This window comes from Pogona vitticeps, chromosome 5 (assembly GCF_051106095.1).
Source record: "Pogona vitticeps strain Pit_001003342236 chromosome 5, PviZW2.1, whole genome shotgun sequence".
Lineage (NCBI taxonomy): Eukaryota > Metazoa > Chordata > Lepidosauria > Squamata > Agamidae > Pogona > Pogona vitticeps.
In genome coordinates this window covers 84,119,310-84,134,885 of record NC_135787.1, presented here as the reverse complement: position 1 = coordinate 84,134,885, position 15,576 = coordinate 84,119,310, and the positions used below count along the sequence as shown (strand labels likewise).

Sequence of the window (15,576 nt, the reverse complement as noted above, 5' to 3'; positions counted from 1 at the left end):
AGATTATTTTAAAGAAATAGAAAGAATTTTACTGCTATCAACTTCATGCTACTGCAAATCTGGTGGGTTCAAAGCAGATATATAAGTGATAACAGCAGCTTCTACATTTGACTGGATTACCAAAGGAGCAGCACAATACTGTCTAATACCAAACATCTTTAGGGATGTGGTCCAGGAATAGGTCAATGAATGAGACTGATTAAATTCTACCAGACCTATTCCTTGCAATGGCAAGGCCTTTGTACAATACAATCTCTGACTATTCTTGCTTCTCACCTAGCTCAGTTTCCTCAATCTTCCAGAGCACGAAAAAGAAAGTTGCCAATATCTAGAAATACCCACAACTAAATCAAAAAGGGTAGAGAAGCTTATTTCATTCCAAGCCTTCAGTCTATGATATGAGGAAAAAGCAGAAACTGAAAATAACGCAAAGAGCTCAGAAAAAATTATAAAAGTAAAATCAGTTCATACTTATTGTCTGAATAAATTATGTTTAATATGGCAAGCATAATAATTTCATTCCATCCTCAAGTTTATATATATATATATATACACACACACACACACACACACACATATATATATATATATATAATATTCCTAAAGAATCAAAATAACTTTCTTTCCATAAAGAGTGTTACTGCTAATGCTGTTTTTTCTTCAATTTGTCTGAAATTCGATGCCCCCCCCTGAAAAAATAAGAAAAGAAACCCTCTTTTTTTCTCCCAATGGTTTCAACATTTCTGGAAATGTTACATCCCTATGTGGCCACATGCTCTTAATACAATCTGCTTCACAGACTTCTGAGAATCAAATGGTTGCCGGGGGAAAATATACATGCTCATCCTGACCTCCTTATGTGTGTAAAAAGAAACAATCCAGCACTTTTTAAATTGACATTCCTTTTTCTCAGTAACAGATGTCTGATTTGTTATTCAGGATTTATTTCATTATACAAATGCTTTAGAAATACTTGTCCAGCCAATTAACCAAGTCTAGCTAAGCTACTTTTTGCAAGTTGGTACCTGCATGGACACATCAATGTTCTACTCAACCTGTGACAACTGGCTCCGCAGTACAATAGCTGGCTGCTTCCACTATACAGAAAGCCTGATTTCCAGAATTCTGCATATATGGGCGGCAGCTGTAATATGTGCCCACATAATGACACTACACTCAGATACAAGGCAGGAAAGCTGCCGAACCCCTGATGAAATATGTATTTTAAACATCTAAGATGCTAGCCCTTTTCTGTAATTAAAAGGAACACAAGTATTCACTATATCATACTTTCCTGTCTTTGTTTTAGCACCAAACTATTTCCCAGAAGACTGACTGTTCTAAAGCAAAATATATTAAAATAACAGGTCATTTCTTTGCCTGCATGAGTATGTGTTATCATAATGGAGGAAAGAATTTCTGAAGATCTGCCTTTGACAGAGATTATAAAGAAAGGCCCAAGCAAAACACATACTTCATTACTGCCAGCGATCCTACTGACACTTGCAGAATTAATGGTGGCTGTAAAGCCGATGACATGAGGAGATATATGCCAAATGTGAACTAAGAGCAAGTATATCAGAATATTTTGTATTTGTAACAGGATCACCTCAGTGACACATTTACAATATTTTATACTTCCTGTGAACTTCCAGAGAACTCCCTGTACCTATGACTTTTGAAAGCAATACAGTGGTGCCTCACTTAGCGATGTTAATTCGTTCCAAAAAAATCGCTAAGCGATAACATCACTAAGCGAAAATAAAAAGCCCATAGAAACGCATTAAAATGCGATTAATGCGTTCCTATGGGATTAAAACTCACCTTGAAGTGAAGATCCTCCATAGTGCCGCCATTGTCGGTGCCTCTAACGCGAGGAATCCATGCCTGAAAACAGCGGGGTGGCCATTTTGTTTACCCGGCGGCCATTTTGAAACCGCCGATCAGCTGGCCGAAAATGGGGGCTTTGCGATGACTGCTTCACTGCAATGATCGCAAAGCGAAATTCACTCATAGCGACTATCGCAAAGCGATCACTTTTGCGATCGCAAAAACAGTATCACTAAGTGATTTCGTCGCTATACGGAGCGATCGCTATGCGAGGCACCACTGTATATTTATCACACCTCTGTTAGCAACACAATCTTGCTAGAGAACGAGATGCCATTAACAAATAAGAGTGTAATCCAGGCTTGTCCAACCTGCGGCCTGTGGGCTGCATGTGGCCCAGGTCGGCTCGTAATGCGGCCCAGTGCAATTTTTTATTTTTAAAGAAATTCCAAAATTTCAAGTTACACTGCCGGTGTTTGCAGCCGGAATGCGGCCAGGGCACATCACAAGAGTCGGGAGGGAGAGAGGGAAGGAGCGGGAGGGGAGGGGAGGGGGGCTGCGTGACTGCATTGCGCCATCCCCATCAATAGGTGGACCCCCTCCCGGCCCCATAAAGCCACCAGAGTCGAAGCTGGAAGCCTCTGCTGTCTGAGATCACAGCTGCCAGTAAGCGCGCTTGGAGCGGGGCTGCGGAGGATGGCTAGGGCTGCCCCCCCGTGCAGCCCAAACCAAATTTTCATCTTCGAATGTGGCTCAGGGAAGGTGAAAGATTGGACACCCCTGGTGTAATCTAAATGAATGGTAAACACTTTGTATTTCAAGGATTTAAGGCAGAGAAATTCATTGCTAAGAATGAACTAGGTTTATAATGCCAACAGGAGACAAAGAAAAGGCAGAGGTGCTCAATTCCTATTTTAGTTCAGTCTTTTCCCATAAGACAGACTATGAACTTCCAAACAAATGGTAAGTGCAAGGAGGGGGAGGGAGAAAAAGACTGCAGCTGGAGATAAACAAATATCCTGTTTCCCCAAATATAAGACAGGGTTTTATATTACTTTTGGCTCCAAAAAAACGCATTAGGGCTTATTTTCAGGGGGTGTTTTATTTTTTCCATGTACAACAATCTACCGTATTTTTTGCTCCATAAGAGGCACTCCCACCAAATAGTGGGGGAGAAAGTATGTGCATCTTATGGAACGAATACAGAAAAAAGGGGTTCAACCACCACCACCCAGAAACCCCCTACTGCCATGCTGGGAGGCCTCTGAACTAGCACCAGAGACTGCTTGCCATTTAGACCAGTGGTTCTTAACGTGGGCGATAATGCCCCCCAGGGGGCGATTTCATTTTTCAGGGGGGCGGTAGAACGAAAAGGGGTGGCATGGGGGCGCTGGAGCAGAAGGGGGGCGGTAGGGGGGCGCTGGAGCAAGCCAAACCTGTGAAGATGGCTGCAGCCTTTTTACAGTGTGCATGAATATATATTTTCCTCCAATTTTAATTTAGTTTCAGACTTTTTGTCTTGAAATTTTTAGTTCCTGCATTTGTTTTTATGCCCTTTTCATATTTCTTTTTGCGTCTTAAAATTTACTTGCAACTAAATCATTAAATGTTACTGTTTGGGGGGGCATTTCATTTTCTTGGAATTTAATTGTGTTTTCAAGAGTCATTGGATTTAAGTGTCTTAAAAATAAATAAATAAATAAATAAATAAATAAATAAATAAGATATCATCACCGCGGGGAGGGGGGGCGATGATAGCTTCCTCAATGGCTCAAGGGGGCGTTTCTTTCAAAAAGGTTAAGAACCACTGTAACAGAGAATGTATTTCCAAAGGGTGTTGTAGCAAGGAAACTAACTGTGCCTCCTGACTTCTAACTGGATTACAGTACCTGCTTCCTGATTTCAGTTACTATAGTTTGTATTCAGTTTTTTTGGCTTTGTGTGGCCTAACCTGTTGTGCCTTGCATGCTATAAATGTTCAATTATGTCAGAAACACGGGATTTGGTCTTATGATGAGCATGTGCTACTGCTGGTGAATGGGTTAAGCTTTGTGTTGCTGTTCTTTTGCATAACCTAAAGTAAATAAGGAAAACCAGCTGTTAAAACAGTTTCATTCCACTATTTATCCTCCACACAACCAAAAGGGACCTCTCAATGCAGTGCCAAATCAGACAAACCATTTCTAACTTAATATAGGTTTGAGCTGTAGCTGGGCAGAGTTGCACAACGATCTCATATGTCATTGAGACATTTCTATAAGCATGGGGAGGAGATGGATGAAAGGAAATGTAAAATATAGGTAGAGTGGTATATGTCTTATACTGTTCACTTTACATGGTTCAAATGTTATTCTGTTATAGTTTATTAAATATTCTATTACACTATTTGGTTCAGAATATATTTTCCCTGTGTTCCTCCTCTAAAAATTAAGTGCAAAAAATACGGTACATTCATTCAAATAAAGTTGTGTTATCTTCTTCTGGTCGCTGCACAATGGTGGCGGGCGGGGTTTCACATAACTGAGTGGTCCCTGGGAAAGGAGTACAACAAGGCTGTATATTGTCCCCCTGCTTATTTATATGCAGAATACATCATGTGAAAGGCTGGACTGGAGGAATCCCAAGCCAGAATTAAGACTGCCAGAAGAAATATCAACAACCTCACATATGCAGATGATACCACTCTGATGGCAGAAAGTGAGGAGGAATTAAAGAAACTCTTAATGAAGGTGAAAGAGGAGAGCGCAAAAAATGGCCTGAAGCTCAACATCAAAAAGATCATGGCCACTGGTCCCATCACCTCCTGGCAAATAGAACAGGAAGATATGGGAGGCAGTGACAGATTTTACCTTCTTGGGATCCATGATCACTGCAGATGGTGACAGCAGTCACGAAATTAAAAGATGCCTGCTTCTTGGTAAGAAAGTGATGACAAACCAGACAGCATCTTAAAAAGCAGAGACATCACCTTGCCAACAAAGGTCCGCATAGTCAAAACTATGTTTTTTCCAGTAGCAATATATGGAAGTGAGAGCTGGACCATAAAGAAGGCTGACGGCTGAAGAATTGATGCTTTGAACTGTGGTGCTGGAGGAGACTCTTGAGAGTCCCCTGGACTGCAAAGAGAACAAACCTATCCATTTTGAAGGAAATCAACCCTGAGTGCTCACTGGAAGGACAGTTCCTGAAGCGGAGGCTCCAATACTTTTTCTTTTTCTCTTTTTTTCCCCTTTCTTTCTTTTGTATACCACCATTTTGGAAATCTGTTGTTTAGAACTAATTAGTATAAATGCATTCTATATGTTTTTTAACTTGTTTTAACTGATGTAAGTCACCCTGAGTAGACACTGTCTAGAGGGGCGGGGTAAAAATCAAATAAATAAATACTTTGGTCATTTCATGAGAAAAGAAGACTCCCTGGAAAAGACCTTGAGTTTGGGAAAGTGTGAGGCCAAGGGGAGAAGGGGACAACAGAGGACAAGATGATTGGACAGTATCATCGAAGCTACCAACATAAATTGGACCCAACTCCGGGAGGCAGTGGAAGACAGGAGGGCCTGGCGCATGCTTTGGTCCATGGGGTCACAAAGAGACAGACACGACTTAATGACTAAACAACAACAATCTTTAATCTTTTATCCTTCCAATTATCTCTTTTTTCAATCTATCCAAATTTATTTTAATTATATCCTGTAAATTTCAGGTAATATTAATCCCTAAATATTTAATAACATTTCCCATTTTCCTTCAAATATTTTCATTCTTCCTTTCTCATCACAGTGGTTTAACAATAAATATTCTGACTTTCTCCAATTTACTTTTAATCCCATTATATCCTCGAATTCCTCCAAATGTGATTTAAGCCTCTCTGTTGTTTTTATTGGATTTTTAACTATTAGTAATGTGTCATCAGCAAACAAGTTTATCTTACCATTTTCTTTATGTTCTATCCCTACAAGCTGTTTATCATCTCTAATTATCTGTGCCAATAATTCTATTATTAATGTAAATAATACAGGAGATAAGGGTAACCTTGTCTTGTACCACAGCCTAAGTGTATTAGTTATTCCATCATTTACTATTACTCTAGCTGTATTCTGTATAATTGGTGAATTATCTGCTTGAAATTGGGTCCAAACCCTAAATATTTAATTAAAACTTTAACATATCCCATTCCACGGAATCAAATGCTTTAAATATATCTTATGAAAGTACTCCAACTTTAGAATTAGTGTCTTTAGCTAAATGCATTAAATTAAGTACCCTTCTCATTAAAAAAAATATTCGTATCAATTTTCCACCTTAGAGCCTCCTTATAATCACATTTAACCATCAATTCCATATTCACTCATGCTAGAGCCAACATTTGAATGACTTCAATAGCTGTGTAGTTTATCCTTGGCAATAAGTCTTTAGACACAAATATATAATCTATTCTTGAATATGTATTATGCACCTGTGAGTCGAAGAACTTTCTTCACCCTTTAATTCTCTCCAAACATTTCAAATCTGTTTTATTAATTAATCTATTTAATATTGTACATTTAATTTTTCCTTCCCCAATTTGCAATTTTGATTTATCCTTCTTCATATCCATTACCATATTAAAATCTCCTGCTACTATCACGTAACCTTTCCTCAGTTTATCTAGCCTTCTTAATATATTTTCAAATAATTCTTCCTGTCTCTCATTGGGTGCATAAACAGATATGCTTTGATTGTATTCCTGCGTTGAGCAGGGGGTTGGACTTAATGGCCTTGTTCGCTTTTCTATGATTCTATGATAATACAAATATATATTATGATTTTCCACCTAGTCTGTAGTCAGTTTCAGAAAAATCAGAATTTGAGTATCTGCCCTCATTTGCTTACCATTATTATAAGACCACTACATTCAAGTAATCAGAATAGCAGTTATTTGTAGATTAATACAAGCTTGTACTGAGCAATTTAAACGTTACTGAACCTTTTACAAAGAGGCAACAGACCCCGAAGACACAGACTACCAGAGATGAGCGTGGCAAGTGAATTCTCATTACATCGTTTTCTAGTCATTAAGCAACTGAAAGGTTCATTAAACAGATTTTGCTCAAAGGGGTAAGACTTGTGATGTGTCATTGCACGATGAATTTCTTTAAGGACACTGAAATATTGCTAGCAGAAGAGTGAATGAATTCATAGAATCGTTCAAAACTGTTAACATAAAACAATTTCCACATATCTTCACAAGTCAACAATAAAGCCTAGAGAAGAACTCACCTGTGTTGTTTTACCAGAACCAGTCTCACCAACAAGTACAAAAGACTGGTGTCTGATGAGGATATCGGTAAATCTCTCTTTATACTCCCAAACAGGGAGTTGAAGTCGTTTCTTTAAGATTTCATAATAACGTGGTGTGTGTGGTAGGTTTGTAAATGGATTAATACCCTGCGGAAGTACAGCTGGTTTTAAAGGTGGCAATCCAACACCAGTAATGAGTGCAGAATTAGTTGGAGGGCGTAGATCCTTCTCCTTGTCTCTTTCTCTCTCACGATCTCGATCTCGATCCCTGTCACGGTCTTTGGAGCGATCATCTCGTTCACGTTCACGATCTCGATCCTTCCTGAATGTTTTTCAGAATAAATAAACATAGTATTAAACACACTAAACATTTCCTACAGCAATAAAGAAAATGGGAAAGTAAAGCAAAATTGTCTTGATTTTTAACAAACTGATTAATCTGATATAATTTTCATACAACATATATGCTTGTAAAGACCAATTACTCTCCCCAAGTAATGAAGTTGAAGGTGGAAGGGGACAGAGAAGATAGTCCTAGTAGGAAACCATAACTCATTCTACTTCTAGCAGAAGAGTTATTCAGTCAACATCATGCAAGTAGCTCACAGTATATTTGGCTGTTAGTTTTTGTGTCCCCCTCCCTGCGGATTTATTCTCTCTGTTTTTTTAAACAGTATGTGTGAAACCAATGGTCTCTCAGGGAGGCTGTCATCACTGGCCTTATTGCAGAGATTCCTGAAATGCTTTCAAACTGACCAGTGGACCAATGATTTCAATCAAGTTGTCACTTTGTCAATTTAGAGATTTCCTCAAAAAGTACGCAAACTAGATGGTGGCTATAATATAACTGTTAAGTTTACAACTTAAAAATATCCATATCACCAGTGTAGTGTCCATGAATATCACCATGCTTGCAGATATTCCTTGCCACATGGCAAACTCCTGCCCCTTCTGACCTTTTAAAAATATTTTTCTGTAAATAAAAATATTTAACTGAGAGGCCAACATGTTGCAAAGAAAATGCACAAATGGGTATAGCTTTATTAGTCCACTAAAAAATACAAAAGCTAAAAAATAAAAAAGCTTGTGACATTTATCTGTCTTTCTTAGACATGCACCAAATTTTTGTGGATAGTGCAGAATAGTCCCCAAAATCATGGCAGATGATTGTGCCAGGTCTGCTACTTAGTGCGAGTTCAGATGCAAACTACAAATGCCACTGGGGTATAACTTCAAATTCCACCCCAGATAGCAGTTGGCTGGATTACTCCTCCAACTTCTCAAACAAAGAAACACCAATTAATCTGCATTTTCCTCCTCCCCAAATTGCCTCGTTTTGAAAAGCAAGGTTCCTATTTGGCTAGGGAGAAAATAAGTGATAAACTTCCATCAAAGAACTGGGATTAAAATTTAGTCTGCCCACTAGGAGAAGCCAAATGAAAGCCAAATTGTATTGTCTAATGGATACATACATACATACTTTATTGTTACTGCATCAAGCCATACAAAATTGAATACAAAACTTCAAAGACTGGCGTGCACTACAAAGAGCCATACCAGACATACAAAGGTAAAATATCTAAAACAGCAAATATAGCAATGTAAGACCAAGGTCTAAGGGTTTAGCTGTCTGTTCTGTCTGTTATAGCATGTCGCCCAAAATTTCGCTACCAGTTCTGTAGTAATCCTATTTTGGTTGGTTAACAATTGATCACAGTAGTCTGAATCCGATTGACCTGCCATATCTTTTAAGAGAGGTGTAATATATTTTCCTCGGATCTTATTATGCCTGTTACACCTGAGCATCATGTGCTCGATAGATTCGATCCACAAGGGCAGAATCTCTGTTCCCTCGGGATTTTTAAAATCTGCCTTCCAACACCGCAGAAGGGAAAGCCTCGCATCTGGCCAGAGTAAAGGCTTTCCTAAACTTATATGTCTCAAGCTGTGACAGGTAGGCCATAGGGAGCGGACGATATTTATGCGTGTCTATTGCTCTAAAATTGGGGCATCTACTGAAATCTACCTGTCTCTCCATATCCATTATTCTCTGTTTTAGGGCTGATTTTGCTTCATCCCATTGCATGCTTAATATTGCTTGAGGAGTTTTTTATTTAGGACCGCTTTTAACCAGCTCGATTGGAAATTATCCTCTAGGAGTAGATGTGTTAATCCCTGTAGCTGGAAGTTTATTTTAAGCCAGTACTGAAGGAAGACTAGTACAATTTTGGTTACCATTGTTAGTGAGCCAGTTTCTAAACGGATTTGTGCATTCGTTACGCATCTTGGGACTTCAAGTATTGCTCTAAGGAATTTTGACTGAACCCGCTCTATTGGGTCAAAACTGCTGGGTGGAGGCCCCATAAAGGTGCCATAGAGCATCTGGCTGACCACCTTTGCCTGGAAGAGCTTTTGGGCTGCTGGGATATAACGACCCCCTTTTGAATGGTAGAACCTTTGCGCAGTGGCAGTATCATAGCCAATGAGGTTAATCCAAGGCGCGATTATTGCTAATTGAAAACTTGTCTAATGGATGTTGTCTTCAGTTTGCAGTCCTGCTTGACTGATGTTAAAAGTTCATGTTCTCTTCTAGATGGTGCTCTGGGTGGCTCAACAGGTATCCTCAACAGTTCAGGAAAAATTAGAAAATTCATCTTAAGAAGCAAACCTGGCACAATCATCTGCCATGAATTTTTGAGACTCTCATATATTTTCCCCCTGCATTATCCACAAAATGTTGGCACACAGCCTGAAGAAGATGGATTAACATCGAAAGCTGGCTGTTTGAACATTTTTAGTGGTCTAATAAACGTATCACCTGCTCTTGTATTTGTATTGTGTAAGGACCACATGGCCTTTTCTAATTTTTTTCTGAACTATATTGCAAAGCAGACTACCAATTTTATGTGCAATCTTTCAGCCCCAATAATTTCTTAGGGCTGTTCTAGACCCCCACATATAATTCTTCAGTTTACAAAACTGATGAGTGGCTGGCTACATACAATTCTTCACCTTTCACTCACCTTTCAGTCAGTCAACTAGCAAAAGCAGCATAGTAAGGGATATACTAGGAGGCCAAAGGGCAATCAGTGATATGCTTCATCCATTTCATATGTATTCTGCCTGGTTTTCATATATTATTGGAAATATTGTGTATCATTGCTTACAGTATCTCTATATATTATGTGGCTTATTTACAGCGGTGCCTCGCTAGACAATGATAATCTGTTCCACTGAAATCGCTGTTTAGCGAAATCATTGTCTAGCAAAAAGCATTTCCCCATTGGAATGCACTGAAACCTGTTTAATGTGTTCCAATGGCGAAGACTCATCGTTGTCTAGCGAAGATCGGCCATAGGAAAGCCACTTTGCGAACTGCCAATCAGCTGTTTAAATCACTGTCTTGCGAAGCCTAGGTCCTGAAAACACCTGTTTTGGGAGCACGGAGGGAGCTGTGAAAATCGTCATCTAGCGAAAATCGGTTTGTGAAGCAAGGACCATTGTCCAGCAAAATTCCCCCATAGGAATACTGTTTTGCGAATCACTAGAGCGATCACAAAAAGTCAATGTCTAGCGAAAAAACTGTCATGCAAGGTAATTGTTTAGTGAGGCACCACTGTATTTGTGTTTGTGAGGAAGTGGTACCAGAAACCACTGGCTCCAAGAGTGTGTTGTCCACCAATTGGTTGTGGGGGGGCCGCCTACCTCCCATGAGAGATACACATATAACCCTTACATGAGAAAGAGGTGAGGGAAAAGAGGCCACTGAGATGTGAGAGCCATAGCCTGGCAAGAAAATGGTGGGAAAAATGTTCACTCTAAGTTGTGCATGCTTGCCCAGAACTCCATCAACACTGCAGGGGCAGCCAGTTTACTTCCTATTTTGAATGAAGCCCCATCCACCCCTAAGCACACAGAGCAAGGCTCCTGTGCAGCAGGACAGAAACGTTGAGGGAACATTGGTGTGAAAGGAAAAGGAGCCAATCATAGAAGGATTTTTGATGGTGGGAAAGGAACAGAAGGGAGTTGTAATCAAGGAGGAAATAAAAGAGAGGTTAGACTGGGGTGAAAAGGAAGAGAAGGCAAGGATCAGGAGGGCCAGGAAAAGGAAACAGATGACTTCCCAATAGGGTGAGGTTGAACAGAGTTCACCTGGACCAAGGAGAGGGTCTAGATGAAACTCTCTATCAAAGAGACAGATAGAAGAACAAACCAGCACTAAAGCCTTCATATTGGGGAGAGAGGAAAAAGAGAGAACGTAGATGGTGTGTGTGTGTGTGTTAATGTCCATCTGTCGGAGCCAGAGGGCCTAGAATGGTTTGTAATGGCATACCCCAAAGACACCTGACCTAGAGAAGTCGGCTAAAGGGGAGTGAGCATGTCACCCTGTTGTGGAACTCTGTGTGCTAGTTGCAGCACTGCCCTCCACAAACCCACCAACTGGGAGAGATTTGGTAGGAACCCATGGTGACAGAGACTGGACTTGAAATAGACAGTTCATTATGTTATCTCAAGTTGCAAGACCCTTTAAGTCCTACAAAAGATGTTATAGAAAAAAAAAAAACACAGTTACCATTAAGTAAAAGTTTTGTACATTCACCCTTAGACTCTTCTTTCAAAAGAATCAAATGTAGCACCATTCCCTATACTGGAACCCACTCACGTGGTTTTGTCTTGGCATGTGTATTATGTGTGCTTGCCTGGAATTTTGGGAGGAGTTCCATTCTTAGAGATGTACTTTGACTGACCAAACTCCACTTCAGTAGCCATTTTGTGAATGGGGAAGCCATTTGCCATGCCACTGACAGCAACAATCCAAATGGACCTACAAAATGTGTGTCTGTGTAAAAGACACAGAAAGTTACAAAATTAAATATCCTGTTTATTATTTTCCCCTATATATCCTGCCACTCAGACCAATGGTATCAAATTGGGGGCGAGAAAACATACATCATGATGATGACATACAATAAAGAATCTACCTGCTGGGAAGAAATATGGGAAACTGATACGAGAATGTAATGTTCTATGTCAGCTCTTCACTGTGCAACCTGCAGTTCTGCTCATAGCTAATGAAAAAAAGTTTGTACTCTTCTAAGGGTGCAGCTGTACTATGAGGGAAATGCAAATCTGCTTGATCCACATGCTGTGATGTTGCACTGGGGAATTAAAGTTTGTTAGGGTTAAGTGGCCACAATGAAAGAGAGGTAAAAAGCCTTTTTTGCACCTTATCTGCAAATCTATTGAAGTGCCCATAGGAGGTGGAGTTCAAAGAAGCTTCCTTAATAAGGTGCAGAGAGTAAAAGGATTTCCCCCCCTGTCCTTTCCTCATTGATTAGTTGGGACTGAATAGTTTTTATAAAAATTATCAGTAAAACTTCAGCCTTTAAAGTGTTTCTCCCAACCTGTTTCCTCTCTTGATTTTCTCAAACACACTCTGCCTGTCTCGCATTTTTTTTCTCTGCAGCACTTTACTAAGTATAATAAAGTACTGTTGTTTAGTCATTTCCGACTCTTCGCAACCCCACGGACCAGAGCATGACAAGCTCTCCTGTCTTCCACTGCTACTGCCTCCAATTCATGTTGGTAGCTTCGAAGACACTGTCCAACAATCTCCTACTCTGTTGTCCTCTTCCCCTTTTGCCTTCACTTTTTCCCAACACCAGGGTCTTTTCCAGGGAGTCTTCTCTTCTCACGAGATGGCCAAAGTATTGGAGCCTGAGCTTCAGGCTCTGTCCTTCCAGTGAGCACTCAGGGTTGATTTCCTTCAGAACAGATAGGTTTGTAGTCCAGGGGAGTCTCAAGAGTCTCCTGCAGCACCAGAGTTCAAAAGCATCAATTCTTCGGCAGTCAGCTTCCTTTCTTTATATAACAAAGTATACATAACAATGTATACCCTGGATATAAATGCAATGACTGGACTTCCCTAAAAAAACAAACATTCTACTTAGCAGTTAAAAAGGAAAAAAATAAACTTTGCTTATTGTTTCTGATGGCTTTTCTACTTCAGTTCAAGCAATCACATGCTTGATAAATGAATGTAAACTGACTTGTAGTAAATAAAAAAAACCATGAGAAGAGAAAAACTGGATTTGGGGCAGTGGGACTGTAGATGGATTCGCATTTCCCTTTGTGTCATGTGATCAAATAAATATTTGTGAATCAGTCTCCCCAAACCAGGAACGTCTAGTAGTTGCTACCTAAGACAAAATGTTACTTCTTGCAACCTACAGTACTTATTCCTCTACATTTTTGTAACTCTAAAAGCCTTTTACAGGTTTTACCATGTTTCCCTGAAAATAACACAGGGTTTTATATTAATTTCTGCTCCAAAAATGCATTAGGGCTTATTTTCAGGGAATGTTTTATTTTTTTCATGTACAACAATCTACATTTATTCAAACACAGTCATGTAATCTTCTTCTCCCCTTCATGGATTGCTGCCTTGTCATGGCGAAGGGCTTGAGTAACTCAGAAAAGCTACGGGCTATGCTGTGCAGGGACACCCAAGACGGACAGGTCACAGTGGAGAGTTATGACTAAACGCAATCAATCTGGAGGAGGAACTGGCAAGCCACTCCAGTATTTTTGCCAAGAAAACCCCATGAACAGAAACAAAAGGCTAAAAGATATGACAATGGTCAGAAGGTATCCAACATACTACTGAGGAAGAGTGGAGGACAAGTACAAGTAGCTCCAGAACTAATGAAGTGGTTGGGCCAAAGCTGAAAGGACATTCAGCTGCAGACACGCCTGGAAGTGAAAGGGAAGTCTGATGCGGCAAAGAAGAATACTGCAGAGGAACCTGGAATGTAAGATCTATGAACCTTGGTAAGCTGGATGTGGTCAAACAGAAGACGACAAGAATAAACATTGACATCCTGAGCGTCAGTGAAGTAAAATGGACGGGAATGGGCAAATTCAATTCAGAAGATTATCATATCTACTACTGTGGGCAAGGATCCCATAGAAGAAATGGAATAGGGGACGACAGAGGATGAGATGGTTGGACACAGTCATTGAAGCTACCAAGATGAATTTGACCCAACTCCGGGAGGCAGTGGAAGACAGAAGGGCTTCACATGCTCTGGTCCATGGGGTCACGAAGAGTAGGACACAACTAAATGACGACAAAAAGCCCTCATAGTCAACAAAAGAGTGGGAAAAGCTGTACTGGGATACAATCTCAAAAATGACAGAATGATTTCAATCCAAGGCAGACCTTTGAGCATCAAAGTAATCCAAGTTTATGCACTAACCACAAATGCGGAAGAGGCTGAAATTGACCAATTCTATGAAGACTTACAACACCTTCTAGAACTGACACCAAAGAAAGATGTTCTCCTCATTATAGGGGAATGGAATGCTAAAGTGGGGGGTCAAGAGATAAAAGGAACAGCAGGTAAGTTTGGCCTTGGAGTTCAAAACAAGCAGAGCAAAGGCTAATAGAGTTTTGTCAAGAGAAAAAGCTGGTCATCACAAATACTCTTTTCCAACAACACAAGAGGTGACTCTATACATGGACATAACCAGATGGGCAATACCGAAATCAGATTGATTATATTCTCTGCAGCCAAAGATGGAGACGCTCTATACAGTCAGCAAAAACAAGACCTGGAGCTGATTGTGGCTCTGATCATCAGCTTCTTATACTCAAGCTTAAACGGAAGAAAGTAGGAAAAACTACTGGGCTAGTCAGATATAATCTAAACCAAATCCCTTATGAATACACAGTGGAAGTAAAGAACAGATTTAAGGAACTCGATTTGGTGGACAGAGTGCCTGAAGAACTATGGATGGAGGCTCGTAACATTGTACAGGAGGCAGCAACAAAAACCATCCTAAAGAAAAGGAAAGGCAAGAAAGCAAAGTGGCTGTCCAATGAGGCCTTACAAACAGCAGAGAAGAGAAGGGAAGCAAAATGCAGGGGAGATAGGGAAAGTTACAGAAAATAGAATGAAGACTTCCAAAGAATAGCAAGGAGAGACAAGAGGGCATTCTTAAATGAACAGTGCAAAGATAGAGAGGAAAATAATAGAAAGGGGAAAAAACAGAGATCTGTTCAAGAAAATTGAAATATGAAAGGAACATTTTGTGAAAGATGGATATGATAAAGGGCAAAAATGGTAGGGACATTTACAGAAGCAGAAGACATCAAGAAGAGGTGGCAAGAGTACACAGAGGAATTATACCAGAAAGATGTGGATATCCCAGACAACACTGATAGTGTGGTTGCTGACCTTGATCCAGACATCCTGGAGTGAAGTCAAGTGGACCTTAGAAAGCTTGTCTAACAACAAGGCCAGTGGAGGTGATGGCATTCCAATTGAACTATTCAAAATCTTAAAAGATGATGCTGTTAAACTGCTACATTCAATATGCCAGCAAGTTTGGAAAACTCAGCAGTGGCCAGAGGATTGGAAAAGATCAGTCTACATCCCAATCCCAAAGAAAGGCAGTGCCAAA

General features: G+C 40.0%; 1 protein-coding gene and 1 non-coding gene across 4 annotated transcripts in view; one reads left to right on the top strand and one right to left on the bottom strand.

Moving 5' to 3' along the window:
* Positions 1-15,576, bottom strand: part of DHX15 (DEAH-box helicase 15) — a 382,063-nt gene that overhangs the window by 45,442 nt on the left and 321,045 nt on the right. For all 3 annotated transcript variants that reach the window (XM_078394048.1, XM_020780429.3, XM_078394049.1), the window contains one exon: positions 7,090-7,432. In XM_078394048.1, the coding sequence (XP_078250174.1) occupies positions 7,090-7,432 (343 nt within the window). The remainder of the gene's footprint in view (positions 1-7,089; positions 7,433-15,576) is intronic.
* On the top strand, positions 9,564-9,707 carry LOC140707906 (U4 spliceosomal RNA). The gene has a single exon (XR_012088040.1). It is a non-coding gene; the product is annotated as a U4 spliceosomal RNA (small nuclear RNA).